This window comes from Alexandromys fortis, unplaced genomic scaffold (genome assembly GCF_014885135.2).
Source record: "Alexandromys fortis isolate MF-2015 unplaced genomic scaffold, M_Fortis_MF-2015_v1.1 scaffold_12, whole genome shotgun sequence".
Classification (NCBI taxonomy): Eukaryota; Metazoa; Chordata; class Mammalia; order Rodentia; family Cricetidae; genus Alexandromys; species Alexandromys fortis.
Genome location: NW_026067937.1, coordinates 15,960,532 through 15,983,774, shown reverse-complemented (window position 1 = coordinate 15,983,774; position 23,243 = coordinate 15,960,532). Strand labels below are relative to the sequence as shown.

Sequence of the window (23,243 nt, the reverse complement as noted above, 5' to 3'; positions counted from 1 at the left end):
CCCTCCCTCCCTCCCTCCCTCCCTCCCTCTTTCCTTCTTGCGCCCCTAGTCAGGGTTTGTCTGTGCAGCCACGGCTGTTCTGGATAGACTGGCCTTGAACTCACAGAGATCCACCTGCCTCTGCCTCAGGTGCTGGGATTAAAGGTGCACACCACTACCTCCCGGCCAGGCTGACATTTTCATACTGATGTCTGAAGGAGGAAGTCTCAGGTCATTGAAAGAATTGGGACCTTCCCCCCTCAGTGACAGGCTGAAACCTCCCAAGCTAACTCAGCCTTAGACCCAGGGTTTGAGGAAATGCACAAACACTCAGGCTTCCCGGTGCTCTTTAGAAGTGGGGATTGAGCCCCAAAGGCAGAGCTGGCTGGGCTTCTTCAATCAGAATGTCCTATGGTGCCCCCCACTCCCCCACTCAGGTAGACAGCAGCTCCCAGAGGTTCACAGTGCCCCTGGGTCCCTCTCCTGACCGTCCGGACTGTGAACTTGTCGCAGCTCTTCTCCCTCAGGCTCCCAGGAGCAGTCACCTCTATGTGACTCCAGCCTGCTGCCGCTCCATCACCTTGGGTGACAGATAAGCAGGGGAGACAAGACCTTCCCCACTGGGCCCCAAGCACATCATGCTTTGTGTCCACTGCCCATCCCCCATGCTGGCCACAGACACCAGTCCGTCACAAGTCCTCCCTGTGAATTATATATGCAGCAGTGCTGGGGATCGAACCTAGGACCGAATGCTGACCGTGCAAATGCTCTACCACCGAGCCATACGCAGCCCAGCCCTGAATGAAGTACATGCATTTTTTTATGAGATAGGATCTCATGTAGTCCTGGCTACCCTAGAACTCTCTATGTAGCTGAGGATGGCCTTAAACTTGTAATCCTCCTGGCTTTATCACCTGGTGCTAGGATTACCCAGTTTATGGGTGGTGGGATGGAACCTAGGCTTTGTGCATGCTGGACAAGCTGATTTGGCTAAGCAGACCCTCAACCATCCAAAACACATTCTTAAACAGAGTTTTCTTTGGGCCCAACTGGAAGACTTCCAAGTGGACTGGCTTGGTGGTGTGGCAGGGGCGGGAATCATGCCCATCTATGTGGGGGTGATTGTTGGATTTCAGGTTCTGCTGAGTCTGGGGTCTTGGTGTTCAAGTCTCTTGCTGTTTCCTACCCAGAATCCCAGTATCTTTGGCTAGAAGTGGACCTGAGGAGGCTATGTCTGAGCAAGGAGACAGTGGGACCTGGTCAGGGACAGTGGCCAGATGGGAGTCATGGTATTTTCCAAGGGGAGGCTGGCTAGAAGCTAAGCAGGGGACCCGAGTGGACAGACAGACTGCCTAGGCACACCCAGACCCTAGCACACGAGGCCTGAGCTGAGCAGGTTCGTTGGTGGAAACTCCCCAGGGCCACTGAAAGCCTTGGCATGAGTGGCAGAGGGGACGGTGCTACCTACCCTCAGTATCCCTCTGCCAGGAGCTTCCTTCATGAGCCTACATCATTTGGTCCCCCATGCGGCCCCCATCTGTGGTTTACCTCCTCGGAAACAGAGAGACCAGGTGCGTGGCTCACTCGAGGCCATACACATAGAAAGCGGGAAGCCCAGATTCAGAAAGGGGCCTGAGATTCCTTTTTCCTCCACCCTGAGCAGACAGAGCTGTACTTCAGAAATGCCTGTCCTTGTCTGGCCAAGCTCCTCTGTCAGAGCCTGGAACTGACCATGTCCTGGGTATTACCCCACGATGGGGTACCCCATCTGGTATGGGGACAGAACATCACTCTCTAGATACATGTTTCAACACCTGCCCCCTTTGTTGGGAGAGGGAATGTTCCCCACCCTGGTTCCTGCTCATGGTCACCCCAAACCAACCACAGAGAGGCCAGCTCATCCTGGGCAGCAGCACCTACATCTTCGTCATTTGAGTGCCCTTCCCAGGCCCAAGGATGAACACCCTATGGCCTATTCGGGATCCCTGGATATCTCAAAGTGTGTCACATTCCACATTCCCCAAATTCACACACAGTGTCCCTCAACTCAGAAAGCATAGAAATACCTTTGTCACAAGCCTGCACTCACAATGAGACTTGTCACGAGGCCAACAGATGACCTCACCGCCACTCCAGTCTATCACACCATCCTTCCTCCCTGGGACCACTGTTCATGCAGAACTGTCTTGAGTTCCTAGCTCCAAGGCAGCCAGAGTGCCGATCCAGCCACCTCCACATCCCCGAGGGAACTCCTAGCAGTCTGGCTTGTGCCAGTCACAAATGTGTCCTGGGATTTGTGGAAGGCAGTTCTGAGAGAACCCAACTGGAGATGGTCTCCTGGAGGAAGCTCCTAACAGAAGAGACGGCTCCAAGGGGATGTGAGTGAAAGAAACAGCCCCAACAGCTGGCCCCACTGAACCCGGAGAGACTCTGAGACGGAAAATCAATATGGTGGTTCTCAGCCCAGGAGACAGCAGGAGGGTGCGCATGGGGGAAGTGTCTAGAAACCAAGAACTTGCAGGAGAACGATCAGAATGGGAGGGGCAGGAGCCTGGCCCCTGAGCCCTCAGCAGCTCCTTCACTAAGGAAAGTGTGCATCTTCTCTGGAAATTCTCCTTCTTTGTAGACTTCCTGCCACTCCAGAGCTCCCTGTCCTCAGCAAGGTTCTGGTGGCTGCATTCTGAAGGAAGTGGGGGTGTCACACTTTCTCTTAAGGGTGTGACTCAGTTGCTCAAATGTTCTTTGCTCATATCCCCTTAGCCTTGCCTCTCCTGCCTCACGCCAGAGCTGTGGTGGACTTTCTTCCCCCGTAGGAAAAGGGGCAAGGGGCCATTTGGGTCAGCAGGCTTGGCTTTCAGTGGATACGTAACAGCTCAGACTTGTCAGCTGTGGACTCCCCACAGCCTTGGTGCTCCCCAAATCCCATTTGCTCTTCACACAGGTACCTGAGATGGGAACCTTCAGTGACCTGTCTCTCCATAGCATTCGTTCCCCAGTGCTCACCATCTTTATTTCTGTCTCTTCCCTGGGGTAGGAAAACAGAATGCCTGGCAGAGGAGCCGAGCTCTGGCCTATCCCAGGCAAGGTACAGGGATAAGAGCTGAGTTCTTGGTGTCAACTTGAAGCCGTGGGATCAGGTCTCAGCTCATGATGCCCTTTCTTGGGACTCTGAGACCCGTAAGACCAGCCCGTGAACCTTCCAGCACTTCTTCAACCCACTGTCATCTCCCAACCAGCACTGTGGGCAAGGATCACGTTTGCTCATGGTTCACCAGCTCCCACCTCCCCCAGACCGGATCCCCATGGGAGTGGGGCCTTGTCTCTTGTGTTCCACCGGTTCCTTGGCGCTTGGAATTCTCCCAGCAAAGTCTGGCCAGGGGAGAAACCCAAGGGTGGTTCTCATCCTCATGCCCTCCTTCCTCCCTGCATGCTCCACCCAACTCTTTCTGTCTCTTATCTTTATGGAGGTCAGGGCCTCTGGTCAGCAGGAAGGAGGGGGCTAAGGGTGAAGTGGAGCTGTGCTCCTTGTTGAAGGGACCAAGCTGGGACCTTAGTTTCCTATGAAAAGCGAGACTGAGATGAAACCCTCAGATTACAAGAGAAGAAAGATGTCTAGACACTTCTCTGATCGTCTAGGGTCAGGTCAATGAGAGTCTGCTCCCCTGGGATCAAGGAATGCCCCAATTGGTCAGAGTTTCCTTATACGTAGAGTATATGCTTATGGAACATCCTGTTGCCCCAACTTTTGTTCTTAGAAGTTTGGAAAACTCACCTTAGAACCATATCCCAAATTCCCACCCCAGCCTGAACCCAACTCATTCCTTGTCCCTGTGATCCTCTCCCCACTTCCTTGGATCTCAGAAGCATGAATAGGAGCCCGTGCTGTAGCCAGAACTGTCTAAAATCTGTCATTGTCACCACCTTCAGACCCTCTGGGCAGACATTGCTTCCCCCCAGCTTTGCCTGATTGTGGAGTGTCTCCCCGCTGGGAACAGGGCCCTACCTGTTTGTTTATGAATGGACTTCTCCCCAGCTGGCACTCCTCCCTGCTCAGCAGTACCCCATCACGAGTCTGGGGTTCCCTCCGGCAGCAGGCCATGGGCACCTCCTCACTCTCCAGTGTCAGCAGCCGAAACACAGAGGCTGTCTTGAAATCTTCGGGCCCATTGACCCCACAGCAGCCAAACTAGAAGAGAACCGAAAAAGGGAGCTAGAGCTGGACCAGAGGGGACCTCTGCCAGAGCACAGCACCTCTGCCCTCTGTGTGACAGTGATGATGCCCAGTGTCTCTGTGCACAGGGCACTCTTTGTAAGAAGAACATGGCAGTGTATCCCTTACCTCCCCAGCACCTGGTAAGCACTTCATGTACAGTTGCTATGATTTCACATCATGATATGCTAATTATTATTGTTACATTTGGCATGTGTATATTTGCTCATGTGCAGAAGTATGTGTGTGTGTGAAACATGTATATATATATACACACACATATATATATATATATTTTTTATATATATATATATATATATGGAGGCCAGAGGACAATCTCAGATGTCATTATTTAGGTGCTGTCCTTTTTTATTTTGTGTGTGACAGGGTTTCTCTGTGTAGCTCTGGCTGTCCTAGAACTCACTCTGTAGACCAGACTGGCTTTGAACTCAGAGACCCGCCTGCCTCTGCCTCCTGAGTGTAGGGATGAAAGGCTTGTGCCCACCACCACTCAACTGCATCTTATGTTTTTTTTGAGAGGGGAGCTTTCCCAGGACCTGGGGCTCACATTAGGCTAGACTGATTGGCCAGTAGCCCCTGTCTCTCCTGTCTCTCCCCCTCCTCCCAGTGTTGGCACTATGAGCATACATCCTAACAGCCGGCTTTTTACATGGGTGACAGCACAGCAAGCGCTTACAGACTCAACCATCTCCCAACCCCTGTATTGATTATTATTAACATCAGTGACCAATGGCAATGGCTATGGCTTGAGTCAGGGGCAGTGGAGAGATTCTGTGAAGAGCCTGTACTGTGAGTGGCTAGCTGTGACAGCTTAGTGTGCTTCACACACTAAGATCAGGAGTGGGATCGGTGATTCTTGATTGATTGTTGATGTCTGGTCAGGCAGGGGAATGGGAGAGCTCTAGAGGACGACCTCTCTGTCAACATGATGGCTTTGAATGCTCATGCATCCCAGGATGGCATAGGAAGAGACACTCACTGTGATCATGACCGAATTCCAGGTGGCAGAGAACACGTCCGTGTCATTGTTGCCCTGGTAGTGCTTGGTGAGCTCCCTGGTGAAGAACTCACGGGTGAGCTGGGGACAGAGGAGAAGGAGCTGAGTCTTCTCAGCCTGGCCTCCCAGGTCATTCTAAGTTGTTCATTTTAGGCAGGCACCCCTTTCCAAGGTTTGGGGCCTTGCTGTGTCATCACAGGCCACTGTTGTGACAAGGATGTCTGCATACGCAGGCCTCAGCTAACCCCAAGATGGAACACACTGGGACCCTTGCTCAGCTTTGCGGCTCTTCTCAGAGGATGAGCATGGGAGGTGGGGGTGGGGAGACGATTGTCATCCCATCCTTCAGAATGAACAGGTGCCAGGCCCAATCTTCAAGAAGCCAAGTATGGGTAAAGAGGGAGCCTTTGATTACCCATAGCTCCCAGCTATGTTTTCAACGTCTCTGTTTTCAGCAGCTTCCTCAGGCTGGCTCCTTGTTCCAGGCCAGCCCATACATCTTATCCTTCCTGCCCCCCTGTTTGGAGGTCAGGGCCTTCTACCTGTAGTGCCAGGCCTTGTCCACTAGGCCCAGGATAAGGAGCTTACAGAAGTTTCTGGAATGAATGGACCATGCAGTAGGCTAATCAGAGAGGCTGGTAGCCTAGCCTGGCACACCACATGCCCAGACCGAGGTTGTTTTCTCCAACCACCTGGCCATGTGCCACCCACGAACAGGCTGTCACTGGGTAGGATATAAAATCTAGAACCAGGCTGGAGAGGGGACCCACAGGCACCCCTGGGTGAGGACTTCTGGAAATACTCCTACAGGAGGAGACTTCACTGGGCTGGGGTGCTCTGGCCCTCTCCAGGGTGCAGGCCACATTTAGCCTTGTGGCAGTGGACATGAAACAGCTAGCTCTGAGAGGCTCTTGGAGGCCCCCAGAGCTCAGTGGGCAGTGAGGGTAGCAGGGTGGAAAGCCGAGCGGTACATACGTGTTCCCTGAAGATGAAGGCCAGGATGGCTGCGGAGAGCTCTACCAGGAAGATGACCAGGATAAAGATGAAAAACTGCAGGGAGAGGGCAGTCATGAGGCCCACGTGGGCACCATCCTCCACACCCCCTGTGATAGATGGAGCGCACTCATCTTGTAAGACAGACCATCGTGCCATAAATCACTGTTTTCATAACAAACACACCAAGGATCTACCCTCGGAGCCGTAGAGTTGCAATAAAACGTATGAGCAATGCAGACAAATAAATCTGTCTTCCCAGTACATGGTCACCTAGAGAGGCTGCTTTGTGTCGTGTGTAACCGAGGCCCTGGGAGGAGGAGGCTGCTGCTGCTGCTGCTGGAATCTGCTTGGGCTTCCTTTAGAGACATTTCACTTCAATTATCCAAGCTGTGGGATCCTGAATTCTTGGGGATCCCAGGCTGGGTTTCCCACCCTGTCACCCTCAAGGCCACTTTTTTCCTGCCCCTGTGCCTCTGGTTGCCATGGAAATAGTGAGGCCATGCTGTCTTCAGTGGAAGCAGGGAAACCATATTATCTTCAGCTGAAACAGAGGCGTGAGATGGTCAGGAAGGTAGTGGGACTCCCAGAAAGTCCAGGGGAGGGGAGTTTGATGTTCAACACAGAGACCTGTCTGCTCCACTCACTAAATTCCTATGTTCCACAGATGAACCAGGATGTTCTGGTGTGGGGCCCTCTCGTGCTGGGTGGTCCCTTGTGGCCAAGTTAAGCCCCAGCCTCACTCCTGAGAGGCTTTCCTGACCTCTCCCAGCAGGCCCTCTCTCATCATAGCATCAACAGAGACACCCCACCCAGCACCCAGCAGATCCCTGCTGTAGGACTTTGCTGCTCGCTGCAGGCTGCCTTCCTCCAGCGTCTGAGAGGTCTCACAAATGGACAGATTGTCATGACGATTCTGTGATGTGCTGTGTGTCTCAGGCCCTGGCCTCACCAACACTCTTTTGGACTTGGCTCAGAAAATATTCCAGTACAAACTCTATGCCACCAGCAGAGGATCCACAGTGAGCGGGCACACACAGGGGCTGGTCCCTATATCCCATCCTCCTGGCCACATTCACCCTATACTGGTTGTAATGAACCAGGAGATGGTGTATTGGATTTAGCCTGAGGAAATCTCAACATGGGGCTGGTAATGAGGATCGATGATGTAATGGAGTGAAGATGTCCCCATGCTGTGAAAGTGTCCCCAGGCCACTTGGATGAGCTGTAGAACCTGCCTCTTGCTCAGAAGCCATGACTTCCTGGATGTTATGGGCCACAGTGAATGGCTCAGAGGGGGTTTCTCTCATACTTTCTTCGTCATCAGAAACTCTGTCACTTTATCCTCATCCTGGGAGACCCCAGGCATGTTCCCACTGTGACTTTTCTGCCTTAATACAGCTTCCCCACAGAGGTCCCAAACTGTTGAGCATGGGTCAGTTTGGGAAGAATGAAGGACGGCTGTAAGACACAGAAAGCCCCATAGACCTGTCAAATGGTCTGTCAATGCAATGTCTGAAGAGAGAAGGCCTATCTTAGATGGCCTTGGGATATATGGCTCCTGTCTTCCCCATGGCTCTTCTCTATTGCTTTCCCTTGTCCATAGAAGAGGAAGCTGAGGCTGGGGAGTTGATGACTGGCCCAAAGGTGTGAAGACTGAAAAGCCTCAGACCAACCCTCTCCCGCTTGGGGCTTCTTGCTGCACAGCCAAATATCAAAGCTCAAGCTCACCAACATCTTTGATCTGTCTCCTCCTTGCGCCTCCTTCCCAAAGCTTCCATTGAGTGTCTGCTCTGAGATAATGTTGGCATGGACAGGCCAACCAACACACACAAGTCAGACGCAGGCTCACCCTGGGCTGGGCTGCTCAAGCCTCGGGAGAGAGGCCAAGAATGAATGGGGCAAATCTTGGTCTGGGAAAGGGGAAGAGCAGCAGAGGCAGAGAGGCTGGAGCTCCCACCCACAGATCTGCCCTGCACAGGGTGTGAATCTCAAGTGAAAAGTTCAGGTTCCATACACCAGAGGCGATGCTGTTTCCAGCCCCCTGGGCTCCTCCCCCTGGGCTCCTCCAGCCGGTTACTCCTTCCCACTCCTGCAGCTTCTCACTGCTTGGGACTTTCCCCAGGGGGCCTAGGATGTGGGAGGTCCTTCTGTACATGTGTTGCTTTTATTGGTTAATGAATAAAGTTTCAGCCAATGGCTTAGCAGAATACAGCCAAGTAGGAAAAACGAACAGAGATAAAGAGAGAGAGTGGGCGGAGTCAAGGAGACACCATGTCAGACACCATGTCTGTCAAAGAAGACAGACATAGAAACTTTCTCAGTATAACAGAGAATAATAGAAATGGGTTAATTCAAGATATAAGAGCTAGCTCAAATACACATGAGATATTGGCCAAACACTGTAATAATTAATATAGTTTCTGTGTGATTATCTGGGTCAGGGCAGCCAGGAAATGACAGAGCAGTCTCTGTTTACAGGGCTAGGATACCCTCCCAGGGAACACTCGCCCTTTGATTCCCACCTCTGTTAAGCCTGGGTGCTCTTCCCCATGATGAATGTCCTGTTTCTCCTTCCTAATAAACAATCACCAAGTTCCACACAGTACAGCTAAGGTAATTGCTAAATACACTCACTCCTCCCTTCCTTCTCTTTCCCCTCCCCACCCTCATTAAAATTAGAATCTTTAGGTAAGTTGGACATCGGGTTTCTTGTGACATTCAGAGGAGACACACAGGAAACGGCCAGGATAGACCCTTGATAGAGGCTTGGCAAGAGCTAGTGTTGGGGACACTGACCCACACATGTGCTGCCATTGTTAGCTAGGTTAGTCATTAGGTGACTAGTCACAGGGCCAATTGTCCTTAGACTTGGAGTTCTCAGCCCCAGAATCAGGCAGGGTTTGCTCCGTATCTAGGCCTCATTGCTGCAGACCTTGGGATCAGGGTCCCGGAATGGCTAAAGCCATGTTTTTTTTCCTGTTCAGACAACCAGGCTAAGGAGGAAGTTTAAAGCCTCCAGGGAGCCCCAAGAGGTCACCAGGGTCTGACTCGGTGGCCCTCTTCTACAGCAGCAACCACACTGCCAGCTGTAGTTGGGAAAGACACTGGTTGGAACCTTCCAGAAAATCTTGCAGTAGGGACTATAGCTCAGGAGGCAGATGCTTGCCTAGCATATTAAGTTGTGGACTGGAACCCCAGAATTGCATGAACTGGGCCTGGGGGCACACATGTAATCCTGGCACTTGGTTAGGGGTAGGAGGATCAGAAGCTCAACATCATTATCCTCATTCCCATAGCAGCCTGGGCTTACATAAGGCCCTGCTTAGAAGCACAGAAGAGCTTCTTAAGGCATCAGTGCCTCCTCAACCTCACCCTATCACATGCATGCCCCCTGTACATGTGTTTGTATACAACTCACATACTACTACATAACCCACCAAACACACAACCCAGGTACACACACCATATACACATGGTGAAACATAAATGCACACATAATATGTACACATGCACCTGTAACAAACTATACAGGGTACCACATACCATACATGTACACCCAGCACACATTCATGTGTACTCACACATACATGCACATACTTAGAACATACACACATTGATGTGGGATTCCCCTCTATATGCTATGAATATGTTTTATTGCCAGTGGTTATTAAAGAAGTTGTTTTGCCAATGGCTTAATAGAGTAAAGCCAGGTGGGAAATCTGAACAGAAATATATGGAGAGAAGGTGGAATCAGAGAGATGCCATGTAGCTGTTAAAGGAGACAGATGCCCTGGGAACCTTACTGGTAAACCATGAGTCTCATGTTAAAATATAAAATAATAGAAATGGGTTAATTTAAGATGTAAGAGCTAGCTAGAAATACACTTAAGCTATTGGACATACAGTATTGCAATTTATATAGTTTCTGTGTGATTATCTCGGGTTTGGGTGACCAGGAAATGAACGAGCATTCTCCGCTTACACACATGCCCACAGCTCTAGTGTAGCCCTCTTGTGTACGACTTTGGCCTGTAAAGATCTATTTTGGGTTGGGGCCTAAACAGCCCTGGTTTGGATGGCAGCAGTCTGAGTATTCTGCTCTGCCTCTGGTCCACAGTGACTTTAGGCTTGTGGGAACTGGACCTGGGAGTGGGGTGAGCAGGAAACAGAGAGGCAGAGTGGTAGGGAGGGAAAGAAAATGAGCAGGAAGAGGAACTGAGCGATGGCTGAAGCTGAGAGGGGAGTGGAGGGGTCCATGTGGAGACAGAGAGGGCCAGCGAGGACCTGGCCGGGACAGCTCTTAGCTGTCCTAAGAGGACTCTAGGCTGATTCAGCCTGTCCCAGCTCTCAACCTTCTCAACTTGATGGAAAACAAATGCCCTGTTCTCCTCTCCAGCTGGCAGGGTGCAGGCTGGCAGGGTGCAGGGCACACTTAGCTGAGGCTGGCAAAGCAGCAGAGCCCAGACTGCTCTCAGTCAAGAGCACAGGCTGCCTTCCGGGCTTGGCTGCAGGGATGGACCCATTAACAGAGATGCTTCCCTGGGGGCCAAAGTGAGGAGGGGAAGGAACGACCTGCTTTCTGCATCTTTTTTCTTTGGCCTCTCTCTCTTTTACTGAGACAGAATCTAACACTGTGGCCTTGATCTCACAACAGTTCTGCATTAGCCTCCTTTAGCTGGGATTACAGGTGGACAGCACCATGCAGGGTTCACAAACCCTCTTCTTAGGTGTGCCTGTTTGTATATGTATTTCAATTAGCATACAAAGTAGCGAGGTCCTTTATGGCATTTTCATACCTCGTTAGCTTTGGTTGCTCCTTCTATGCACTCCCCCATCTCCTCACCCCTTCCTTCTTAGCACACTTAATTCACGTTCTTATCATATATATTCTGGTATCTTCCCATTCCCTCTCTTAAAGCCTCTGCTTTTCCTCTCTTGGGCCCCTTGCTAGTTTTCTGGCCTCTACGAAGTACTTATTCCCACATAAATAAATACACATAAATAAAAATTAGAAGTTTGGATCTGCATGAGAAAGAACATGAGCTATTTGTCTTTCTGTGCTTGAGTTACCTTACTTAATGCAATATTTTTTAGTTCCACCCATTTTGCCTGCAAATTTAATAAATTTCATTTTTCTTTATGGCTGAATGAAATTCCATTGTGCCTATGCATCCCATTTTCATTATCCACTCATCCATTTCCTGGCTATTGTGAACAGAGCAGCAGTGAACATGGATGTGCAAGCCTCTCTGTGGTAGGGCTGTGGGACCCTCTGGGCACCTGCCTGGGAGCAGCACAAACGGGTCCTCACGCACTGAGACCAGGTCCCCAGCTAGAGCCGCTGCACCCAGGAGCTGACTGATGTGGAAGGGACATTCCACTAGGGGGTACCCGCAGGTCTCTTTGTCTCTCCCAGTAAAGCTGGCCAGTGTTCTGCTCTGAGAACTAAAAGGACCTACAGCTCCCCTGCTGCTCATGTCACAGGCCATTGCACTTCCTCCGTGGGAGGTGGCACACACAGCTATGGTAGGAATGAGCCACACGGGGGTGTGTAAATCTGGGAGGAGCCCCTGGCCAGACGTCTTCCTCTAGCGTGCCTGCTGCCGCTGCCACTGTCTGTAGCAAAGACAGTTTCACTACTAGAAGGCAGAGCCTTTGATCTCTGCACACTTGACTGTGTCCATGCTCAGGGAATCCCCCTGGGGGTCTAAAACGAGTGGCCTGTCCTCCAGAGAGAGGCACTGACCAGTGTTTCCGGCCCCAGCTCCTGAGCCTGCTGTTTGCCCTGGGCCTCAGTCTATAGTGTTTTAAGTACCCTCCACAGGTCCCTACAAGGAAGTCCTTCAGCCCACCAGCCAAGATGGCCCTATCACTGAATTGCCTGCCATCTATGTATACACAAGGAGTATTTGCAGGTTTGAGGTACATATTCACCCCTAAGCAGGAGCCCTGCAGCAGGGCTGGGCTCAACATTGAAGTTCTCTTGGCCCCAGGCCCACAGAAGCTCCTGGGAGAGAAACCCACCCATCAAGGACAGTGAGTCCACCTCTCCAGAGCCCAGGAGAATCCAGAGAAAGACCATCTGCTGCTGCTTGGTCTAGAGAGCTTCAGCCTCCAGCAGAGCTAGGCGGTCCCTTGACAGTCAAAACTGCTGTGCTGAAAGGCTGAAAAACCAGATGGGGCACAGAGCAGGATGCACACTCACAACCAGGTGTGCCTCCTGCTTTGAACATCCTCAGTGGCCAGGTCACCTCTCACAGCTTGGGCATGAGGGAGGGGACAGCTACTCCAGGTTCCTGACCCATCTCTAGCAGCAAGGGCGCTGCAAGCGTACCCCCAAAGCAGGAGTAGAAGACTGTGATGTTTGACATGGATTGTTAACTTGACAGGATCTAGAGTTACCAAGGAGACAAGCCTCTGGCCATGCCTGGGAGGAAGTTGAGCACAGAGGGAAGGTGTGCCCTAGACTTGAGCATCACCTCTCCATGGGCTGAGATCTCAGGATGAATTAAAAGGAGAAAGTGAGCCGAGCACCAGCAGGCCTCTCTCTGCTTCCTGACTGCAGAGACAATGTGACCTAGCTGCCTCAGGCTTCTGCCACCGTGCCTTCTCCGCCTTGATAGATTGCACCTCTGAACTGAGCCAGAAGAAACCATTCCTTCCTGAAGTTGCTTTTGCCAGGCAATTTGTCATAGCCATGAGAAAAGTAACCAACATGAAGAGCTAACAAGCAGCTTCGGAGAGCTGCAGGGCACGTGATCTGTGCAACAGCCAGCGTGGCTTCGTTACTGAGGGTGCACAGATGGGGCTTTGGAGGAAGGAGACTATCACAGCCAACAGCAGTGGACTGGACCCGGAGAAGCCTGACTGTTTATAGACTCAAGAAGCCAAGGCCTCTCTAAGAACTGGGAGCAGAGGCCTCATGCAGACAGCAGGCTTAGGAGCTGGGACAGCAAAGCTCAGGGGCTGCCTTGCTCCTGGAGGTCAGTCCACTAAGCTCAGAACCAGAGCGACACAGCCAAGTGTGCAGTGGCCAAGGGCACTGGCTTGACTTCCTGAGGGGAAGAAGGGGAGTCAGGGCATCACTGGATCACTCTGTGTGTTGGGATGGCAAGGAGTTAGGCCTGGAGAGAGGAAGAAGACTGGCTTAAGAAGCAGCTAAGAATCTTCAGACACTAGCGTTCCACCAAACTGCAGTCCTTAAACTGCCCCATCCCTGCTGAGCCATGAATGAACCAGAACAGCCGTGATCCTCTCAACTGGTCACAAAGTGAAAATGCAAATTGATGATAGATACAGTTACCGACGCTTTCCTGGCACTTTCCTGGCCCACAGGTAAGAGGTATCTCTGCGAGAGTAGAGTTAGTTATCCCCCATCCTTAAGAGCCATCTTGGGTCAGGGGCTACACGGAACAGACTTACCAGACCCAAAGTTAAACAAACAGAAAGTGGTTAGTTAGTTTTCCCATGGTCTAGGGAAGTGGAGAGCAGTTTTCATGTCAAAAGCTCAGTTCTGGGCAGAACTCAGTTTTCACGCCCACCTCCCTGGACCACTATTTGAGGAACCAGGTTCTTCATTCTCTCACAGCACCGAAGTGTGTCCTTCTACTTCTGCCAAATTCAAAGCTCTCTCAACCTTTCTTCTGGTCTCTGTTTCATGTTTCTAGAAAGGGACTCTGGGACGGTGTCCTGGCCTTAGACCTCACCCAAGGGTGAGAGGCCACTCTCACGCTCCAGCAACAGCCTCAGCATCAACCTTCTGCAGCGCTATGGGTAAGTAGCTGGACATCTCAGGGCTTCCAGACGTCTGACCACAATCAGTGTGCTGGGGACTGAACCCAGAGTCTCGTGGGTAGATACTGGTTCTGTACCACTGAGTTACATCCCCAGATCCCAGGACCCACTGACAGTCACAGAGGTGGGGAGAACTTTCTAGTTTCTGAAACCCGGTTGGGGCTTGGGAGTCAGTAGCCTCTGTCCCTCCCACAGTAGCCACAGGTAGAGTGGGGGTAAGGGACGGGTCACTCACAAACAGCAGCAGACACCTGTTCTCTCGGACAGCACCACAGCAGCCCAGGAAGCCCAGAAGAAACAGCAGGCCTCCCATGGCCAGGACGATGTAGGCAGCCGTGGTCAGCAGGGGGTTGGTAGCCACAATCTCCCGGAAGCCAGTCGGATCCACGAGGACCCAGATGCCTACGCCCAGCAGGCAGGCTCCTCCCAGCTGTCCACAGGCAGGCATGGAGACAAGAGGGCAGACAGTGCAGTTAGATGTTTCTTCCACACCCTTCCCTCAGTGAGGCCTGGGTCTGAAGTGCTGAGGCCTGCAGTGCTGGGCAGGATCCCAGCATGCTGAGCCCAGATCTCCACAGTTCACAGTCTCTGTGGGACTCAAAGTGGCCTGTGGCTCCTTGGCCTTCTGTGTAGCTCATACCCTCTATTTCTGACCTGAGTGGCACCTCAGGCTGTGAAGAACTGTGCCACACAAGGTTTATTTGTGACTTTCACGTGCTTCTTAAATGTCACAGCTTCAAGTTTATGATGTTCCCACACTGTGGCCCCGGGGGAGGTCAATGACTTGCAAAAGGTCACCTCTCAAGTTCATGGCAGAATCAAGACTGCAGCTTAGATCTCCCTGACACAGAACAAACCTCCACGGACAAGCTGTGAGGGTGACACTCACAGTGAGGGTGGCTCACAATGGCCACATTAGTTGTTTAATTAACTCCCCCCTTTTCTTGGAGACAGGGTTTGTCTGTGTGTATGCAGCCTTCGTTGTCCTGGAACTCACTCTACAGGCCAGGCTGGCCTCGAACTCATAGAGACTCACCTGCCTCTGTTCTCAAGTGCTGGGATTAAAGGCATGTGCCACCACGGCCCAGCTGCACTCCCAAAGCCTCTCACTGATGTCTTTGCATGGCCCATCTCTCTCCATGCCTTGCTCGTCTTGGGAGAGAAGCCGCTTAAGCTGGAGCAGGGCTGCTGATTATTAGCTGTGTGTAAGTAAGTGGCCGACTCTTTCTGAGTCTCAGCACCCTCATGGTTAACCAGCAGCTTGAATTCCCACCTCCCACAGCAGCCCCATAAGCCGACACAGCAGACTCTAGTGGGCAGGGCATTCCATTTCTCTCGAGAATGGACAGCACTGGAAGTGGGGCTGCTGTGTGCGGAACTCATTTGCACTGATTCTGGGGTCTAGCAGGGCCCGATGTTCCTGGTGTCACAGGTAGGTAGCTGGGATCACTGCTGGCCCTGGCTGACTCAGCAGGTCTAGAAGCCATGGGCAGAGCAGGAAAGCTGGGTGAAGGCCATTGACAGGTGCATCAGGTGGGGTGGGTGGAGAGACTGGAGGAGGAAAGGGCAGGCTGGAAGAGAGGTCAGCACTGATTGTTGCACCCTAACTTTTGCCTCAGTTTCCCCACAAATCCTCCAGTAAGGTCTGCTCCTCATCACTGTGTGTGGCTTTGGAGTTAAATAGTCATCTGATGAGAGTTAATTAGGAGGGTCCAGGAAAAACGGGAAAAATGGACTGGGGTCCCCAGCTAGGAGAATACCATTTGGTCTGTAGGCTGCCTAGCTCCAAAGTCCAGGAAGCAGGTTCCAAGGAAACACAAAAAGATGTGAAATTGGACAAGCAGAAGTGCAGACAGCCTGCTACAGGCACCAACTATGATGACTGAGCTAGTGGGCCGGGGCTGGTCAGGGAAGCCCATGGAGGCCCAAGAAGAGTGTGTGTGTGTGTGTGTGTGTGTGTGTGTGTGTGTGTGTGTGTGGTGTGTGGTGTGTTTCTGCTATTGGAAGAAGCCGAGTAGGGAATTTGGTGGGCTGCTAACATGGACAAGGTTTCCTGATGCCAGCACCTCTGCCCCTTCATAACCAGGCTATGGTCTGGAGGATATAGACAAATTTGTTCTGTACTAGCTACATTCTAGTCACCTTGTCTATCTTGATAAATTTTCAAAAAGCCTGTTTGGGTAAGTCATTAAGAGATGAAGACACAGACAGGCAGTGGTGGTGCATGCCTTTAATCCCAGCTCTCAGAAGGCAGAGGATCTCTGAGTTTAAACCCAGCCTGGTCCAGCACAGTCAGGGCTACACTGTCTTGATTTTTTTTTTTGTTTTTTTTTTTCTTTTGTTTTTCAAGACAGGGTTTCTCAGTAGCCATGGGGCCAACCCTAGAACTCCATCTGTAGACCAGGCTGGACTTGAACTCACAGAGACCGGCCTGCCTCTACCTCCTGAATGCTCAGATTAAAGACATGCACCATCACTGCTGGTTGAAACCCTGTCTTGAAAAAAAAATAGAACAATCAAACAAAGAGATGAACACGTTGAGGTTCTGAGTGATGAAGCGTGCTTCCAGTTCCAGAGCTACGGTGTCAAGACAGGTTCCCCTGAGAGGCTCCCACAAGGCTGGCCTGAACAGCTCTGAGGTCACTGCTTGATTGTGTGTATGTGTGTGTGTGTGGGGGGTGGTAAGCAGGCGCACATACATATGTGTGCATGTGTGTGCATGTGCAGGCCACCTGTCAATCCCAGGTACTGTTCCCCAGGAGCCGTCCACACTGCTTTTGACAGTATTAGCTTAGGCAAAGCCCCTGGCTTTTTATGTGGGTTCTAGGCCCTGAACGTGGGTTGTAAATGAGCCCTGTCCCTGGTCCCTCTAGCCTATCCTTGGCCAGAGGCTGTCCATTTCAGGGCCTGACTGAAATGTCTGCTGTGAAGGGAGTAGCAGTTGGGACTCAGGATTAGTGCCAGGCCTCCCAGGAAGCCTACTGGTCAGACCCATCTACCTCTGGGTAATCAACTTCCTGTGGACATTTTAGGGAGGAGGTTAGGCTTGTCACCAGCAGAGACCAGAGACCTAGGGGACGACTAGGGGACACCCAGTGGAGACCCAGGGTCACTTACAAATATGAAGAAATTGAAAACAAACATCAGATACTTCATGCAGCTCAGACAGTCACCTTCCATGGTGCTCCACCTAGAAAACACAAGGCCAAGCAATTCTTCAGCTGGAGACACTCAGACAGATTCCTCCAGCTGGAGCCCGGCCCAGCCTCGGCCAGGAGACCCAGTAACAGTTCCTCTCTCAAGGGCAAAGATTTGCTTCTTGTTGGGTCAGCACTGGGCAAGGACAGCTGGAGCTTCAATCTGGAGCCTTAGCTCTCATTCTCTAGTACCCTGTCTCTTGTCTGTCACCGTCCTCTGAAGTGCGTGCCACACACCACACTTCACACAGACACATTGCATACTCCATATACTTCACACACACACACACACACACACACACACACACACACACACACACACACACGGTGACAAGGAAGAGACTGTCCATGGAGTGTAAGGCCCTCTGTGGTAGTTCTCACTCCACTGAGCCCACAGGATATGAGGAGCAGTTGTAATGAAGACTGGAAGAACAGACCAAACCTACCGCCTTCAGGGGTGGCCAAATCACAGTCTCCATGGGGTTTTGCTTTAGTGTCTTGACCTCAAATGGCCCTGAAATGCTAGGCCCCTAGAGACTTGCAGAGACAGAGGATTTAAAAACTGAACCCGTGCAGGGTCTCCCCGCTCCATACCTATCTGATGGCTCCATCCATTCATCTCCTCTCTCTCTTGCACAGACAACCCCTGAACACTTGGGGCCTGCCTCAGCAACCCCGGATGGGGAAAGGGGACATTTAAAAGGATAGGGGTTTCCACAGCAGTTCTCTAACTGGGCCCCTGAGGCCAGGAAACCCTAGTTATTTTCAGTACTCTCCACCCTACCAACACTACCCCACCCCTGATCCCAGGACTCAGCCCTTCATCTCCAGCAGGCTTAGGGGCCAGTCTTGGATTGGGAGCAGACACATCCCCTTGAGAGGAAACCTGTTTACAGATTGCCCAGGGGAATGACGGCTGTTTGATAAAGGCAGGCTATTACGTAGATTAAGTCCTTCAATCCTGGCTGGGAAGCACGGAAACAGGGCCAGCGTCCAGGGCCAACCTGACCTGCTGTGAACCCGACTTCTTCACTGGGGGTGTAGGACAGGGGAAGTACAGTGGAGAGCAGGCTGGGAGCCACCTCCTCATGTCCTTCCACAAGACTACCTAGGGATACAGGAGCAGCAGCCTGGACCTGTTGCCCAGAGACCCCTATCCCAAGCCTCTGAGAGTCCTATGCTTACAGCTGCATGAAATGTAACTTACTGCTTCAAGTAGAATAAAAGCTCGGAGCTTTGAGAGGTACTTATGTCTGACACCAAGTGCTGACTTAGGATTGGCCTGGGATACCTTACGTCACTAACACATCACTGAAAGTTATCATTCTTCCCAAAGAGTTGAGAAGTATTAATGTGGCCAATGACATGTAGCCAGCCAGTGACGGACCCTGGCTGGGGCAGCCCAGCACCCTATGGGTACCACCTGCTGTAGGTGCTGTGTGGTTATTCAGGAGTACACATGGACCTCTGCAAGACATGTTTCTCCAAGAACCATGGCCAATGTGCTCACTGAGATGCTTCCAGTGACCAGGACGGACCAGCATAGTGGCGTCAGTTAGCTCAACTTCATCAATGAGTGAATGAATCGTGTTGGGAAAGAGAACTAAAAGACAAAATGGCAGTGTCAGAAGCTCAGAAACAGAGACCCATATGCAAGAGAGAAATGGAGGGGACAGGCGATAGAGAGCGATCAATGTGTGGGATATAAAAGGATACGCAGATTGGACAGAGTCAGAGTGGGGGGCAATGTCAGAGGGCAGAGTGTCACCGGGGCAGCTCTCCAGGGCCCAGCAGGAAGAAGAGCCTCCTAGTCAGAGTGTCTTAGGTGTGCCTCGCACCAGCCCAGCTTTCGCTAGAAGACAGAGCTTACTGTCACACGACATTGGGCACTGAGGTACAGTGAGTGCAGAGCTCCTGATGTGAACACAGGCAATGCCTTGCTAACTGGCCCACGGCACTAATGAAAAGCTGTCAGGATGTGGGGCTGTGCCAGCTGGGAAAGGCGGTACTGGGCATCTCCTGCCTACACAGCAGTCCCCATTACCCTGCTGGCTGCACGGGAGCCATGTCTTCATGTCGTTTCTGCCATGGTCTTTATCAGTGCAGCCCCGAGGTGACAGGCTTGGGTGACCACTCATCTGATGCCACCTGGGCATCTGTTACACCTCTGTCAAGGGCCATGCCACCAAGCCCTTCCCAGCAACCACAGGCTACCTCAGGGAGAAGTTTGATGTAGGGAGCCTTTTTTTTTTGGTTCTGCAAGAAGATTTGCTAGAAGTTTCCTCTAGAGAGTCAGCTCCCAGCAGTACAAAGGAAGTTGGGCTTACTCTGTGGAGGCTTGTGCTGGTCACATGTGTGGGAAGTTCTATAGCCCAGACCTGCTTTAGGCTGTGTAAGAGAACAGACCCAGGAGAAGGTCTACCTGCAGAGCTTGGGTTGAGGATCTTTCTCAGGGGAGATGAGAGGATTTTAAGGTCTCAAAACACTTGCTCTCATCTTGGGGACAATGAAGCGTATGCTGAGTGACAGATTCTCCTTCCTACTGTCCCTTCTTTTACTAATCTGCTGATTAACTGATTCATCTGTCTATCCATCTGTCCATCCATCAACCTACCTACCCAACCCATCCACCCACCCCTCCATGCACCCACCCACCCACCCACCCATCCTTTCATCCATCCATCCATCCACCTAACTACCCACCTCATTCATCTACTCACCCACCCACCCACCCAACTACCCACCCATCTATCTATCCACCTACCAATTCACTCATACTTTCATCTACTTAGCCATTCAGGTATCTATTTACCCATCCATTTGTCCATCCAATCATCCACCTACCCATCTATCTATCCACCCACTCATCTACTCAACTTCAGTTCATTTATATACTCCATCTGTCTGTCCGTCCATCCATCCATCCATCCATCCATCATCCATCCATCCATCCCTTTGTTTGCCATACTACCTGGTCTATCTGGTGAGGATTCCCCCAAAATTGGCCCTGGCAGGAGGGAAGGGTCTATGTATTATTCCTTGGCAGGACTCAGTAAAAAAGGGAAAGAACTCTTGGAAGGGTAGAGGACAGGGCATCCAGGTCTGACAAGACCAAGATCTTCATACAGGGATAGTTCACTGGACAAGATGAAGTCACCTGATTTGTCACAGTTCTAGGGTCATTCAAGAGGTGTGGTTCTGCAGCGAGTCCATGCTTAGTCATCGAACTTGGGGGAGCAGGGCTGGGTCATGGTTTCCCAAAGCCCTCTTCTTCCCCCTCCCTGGTTCCAGCCCTGGTCCAGCACCATCACACTCGTCTATCATCCCAGGCCCTGGTCTTAATTCTTTCATGCATCATTTTCCTGAATACAGCTGCTGGGCAGAGGGAATATAGGTTGCACGGGAACCCACCCCGTGTCTAGGGACTGGGTGGTCAGCACTTATCTCCTCACTGAGGAGCACGCTGTCATCTGGCACACAGGGCTTCCAATCGTTGAGGCTGAAACCCTCTGCTGCCTCACTCCCTTTCCTCTCTGTCCTTCTGGAGAGCCTGTCCCACAGTTCGGCTCCCGTCTGCCTGGAAATATGGCTTTATTTAGTTCATCACTGCTGCATCAGAGCCTGGGACAGCCCCACCTTGTCAAGTCACTTGAGACCTGGAATAGTCACTCTGAGACCTGCAATGATCCGCTTTGAAACCAAAGGTGGCTGAAAGAATCAACAGTGCCAGAGTAGAGGGAAGACTTTGGAGGCGGAGGAACTGTGGTTCTTAGGGTTAGCACACATCGGGAGTAAACGGATGTCTGACCGTGTGGGGAGGATCGTGGATTCAGTACATGGTTGGTATGGGTACAAATGGCTTTGCCCTAAGTAGCCCCATATTCAAATTAATTGCTTCAATACTGTGTCAATTAATAGTAACTATAAGATAATGCATTTACCAAGCACCTGGCTCTGCTCAGCCTTCTCCTGTGTTCTCTTATTAAACATTTACCTAGGTTGTGGGTCCCAGTATCCACTCTTACAGGTGAGGAAACGGAGGCTCAGAGATGATATCCACGTTGCCTGAGTTCGCCGACCTGCTTTGTGAGGTTATGTCTGATCCAGACACAGGCCATTGAAATGAAAACCAGAGTTCCTGGCAAAATAGTGTCCATGGGACAAGGAGGCAGATACAGCCCTGAGAGAGGAGGAGCCATGCCTTCGACCCAACATCCCTGGCCTGAGCTGCGCAGCCAAGCACAAAGCCTGGGAAAGATGTACAGCTCCTCCCCTGAGCCAGCTGGAAGCTGTAGAAGGACCCAGCCCTGCCATCCCCTGACAGATGGGAGCCCCTAGGCCCAGGGAGGGTAGAGATGGGGCTGAGGTTATGCAGTGCCCTGGGGCTTTCCTCAGCAGGCTCCCGCCTGGGCCAGACAGCTTTATTAATCTTGCCCCCTCATGGCCCCAGATGGCAGCTTGGCTCGTCTGCCGGGATACGGGGCTGGGAGGGGTGCTCTGAGTAAGAATAACTAAGTTCCTAAATCACCCCCTTTGCCTTTACTGCTCTCAGAGCAAGATGCAGAGACCCCATCTGGAGAAGCACACCCAGGCCATTTATCCTGCATACTCCTTTGCCAGCAGACGGCGCTGTCGTGCAGGGCGGAGCCATTGCTGGGTCCCAGTGGAACCAGTGTTTGGATTCTATTCCAACAAGCTGGGAATGGTGGCGGGGGTTCTCTCCTATCTCCTCTCCTCTGGAGGAGCCTGCACCCCTCACCTGGAGCATGAAGACACTCAGCTCCAACTCCCTATCCCCTGCCCATGGTCACTGGCAAGATGGAAGAGACCAATGAGCTGATTTAAACACCCAGCACATTCGTTTCCCTTCTCCTCTTCTTCCAGTACCCACTATAGCCAACCGTGCCTGGGCTTGGTCCAGAGGAGGCCAGTGACTGTGTGCTCCCTCGCTGCCACCACTGTCATTCAAGCCTAGTGAAGATCAATTACCAGTCCTCAGAGAGCGGTGTTAACAGTCACATCCTCCAAGTCCCCGGCTATGCCAGGATGGACACAGAATAAAGTGCCCAGGCCAATGTGTCTGGAGGGGGCATGGAGGTCTCCCAGGATGGGAGGAGAGACAGGGAAGGGACTGACTTTTTCAATGGAAGCTGATGAAGATGCCAGAGCCTGAAAGCTCATTTGATCTTCCAAAAAGCTCAGCAGAGTGCATGATCTTGTCGCTCTCCCGGGCTGGATGAAGCCAAGAAGCTTGCCAAGTGGCTAGAAGGTCCCAAACCTGGGGGAAAAATGACCCTCGGCTGAGTGGGGCACTTCAATCCACACTAACAAGCAAAGCACTTGTGAGAGCAGCACTAGGTTTGGCCACCAAGTTCTGGCTCCGGGGTGGGAAGGGCTTGCTTGTTCACTGGCTGCGCCTCTGGGCCTCTTCCCAAGACAGACGGACTGGGCTCGTAAACAAGCAATTGGCCCCAAATCCTGGGGAGTCTGCCCACGGCACAGGGCAGACACAGTGGGGAGGGGGGGGGCATGAAAGCCTAATTAGGCTCCAGAGGGCGGTGCCTGAGGGGAGGGTTGTTATAGTGAAACTGAATTCAAAGGACAGCCTTTCCTGCTGGGTGCTCAATGAGCCGTGAATGTCCAGGGCCGTGGAACAAGGCCACATCTGGGACACCAGGTTTGGGGCTCTGTCTTTGCCTTGCCCCCTACCCCACCAGGCAACCCTCAAAGACAGCAGCTTGGTTGGGACTGTCTCCAAGTTCTTTTTTTAAAATTTATTTATTTATTAAAGATTTCTGCCTCCTCCCTGCCACCGCCTCCCATTTCCCTCCCCCTCCCCCTTTCAAGTCCCCCTCCCTCATCAGCCCGAAGAGCAATCAGGGTTCCCTGTCCTGTGGGAAGTCCAAGGACCACCCACCTCCATCCAGGTCTAGTAAGGTGAGCATCCAAATGCCTAGTGTCTCCAAGTTCTTATTTCACAAGGCACACATGTGTCCAGAACCCCAAGCTCCTACAGCCTGCTGCCCCACCCTCTACCCTGCATCCTCCT

General features: G+C 51.9%; 1 protein-coding gene across 4 annotated transcripts in view; it reads right to left on the bottom strand.

Moving 5' to 3' along the window:
* Tspan18 (tetraspanin 18) overlaps positions 1 to 23,243 on the bottom strand; it is a 131,338-nt gene that overhangs the window by 2,204 nt on the left and 105,891 nt on the right. For all 4 annotated transcript variants that reach the window (XM_050146967.1, XM_050146966.1, XM_050146969.1 and 1 more), the window contains 5 exons: positions 17,115 to 17,187; positions 14,233 to 14,427; positions 6,183 to 6,257; positions 5,190 to 5,288; positions 3,983 to 4,165 (listed from right to left, as the gene is read on the bottom strand). In XM_050146967.1, the coding sequence (XP_050002924.1) occupies positions 3,983 to 4,165; positions 5,190 to 5,288; positions 6,183 to 6,257; positions 14,233 to 14,427; positions 17,115 to 17,177 (615 nt within the window). In that variant the 5' untranslated portion in view covers positions 17,178 to 17,187. The remainder of the gene's footprint in view (positions 1 to 3,982; positions 4,166 to 5,189; positions 5,289 to 6,182; positions 6,258 to 14,232; positions 14,428 to 17,114; positions 17,188 to 23,243) is intronic.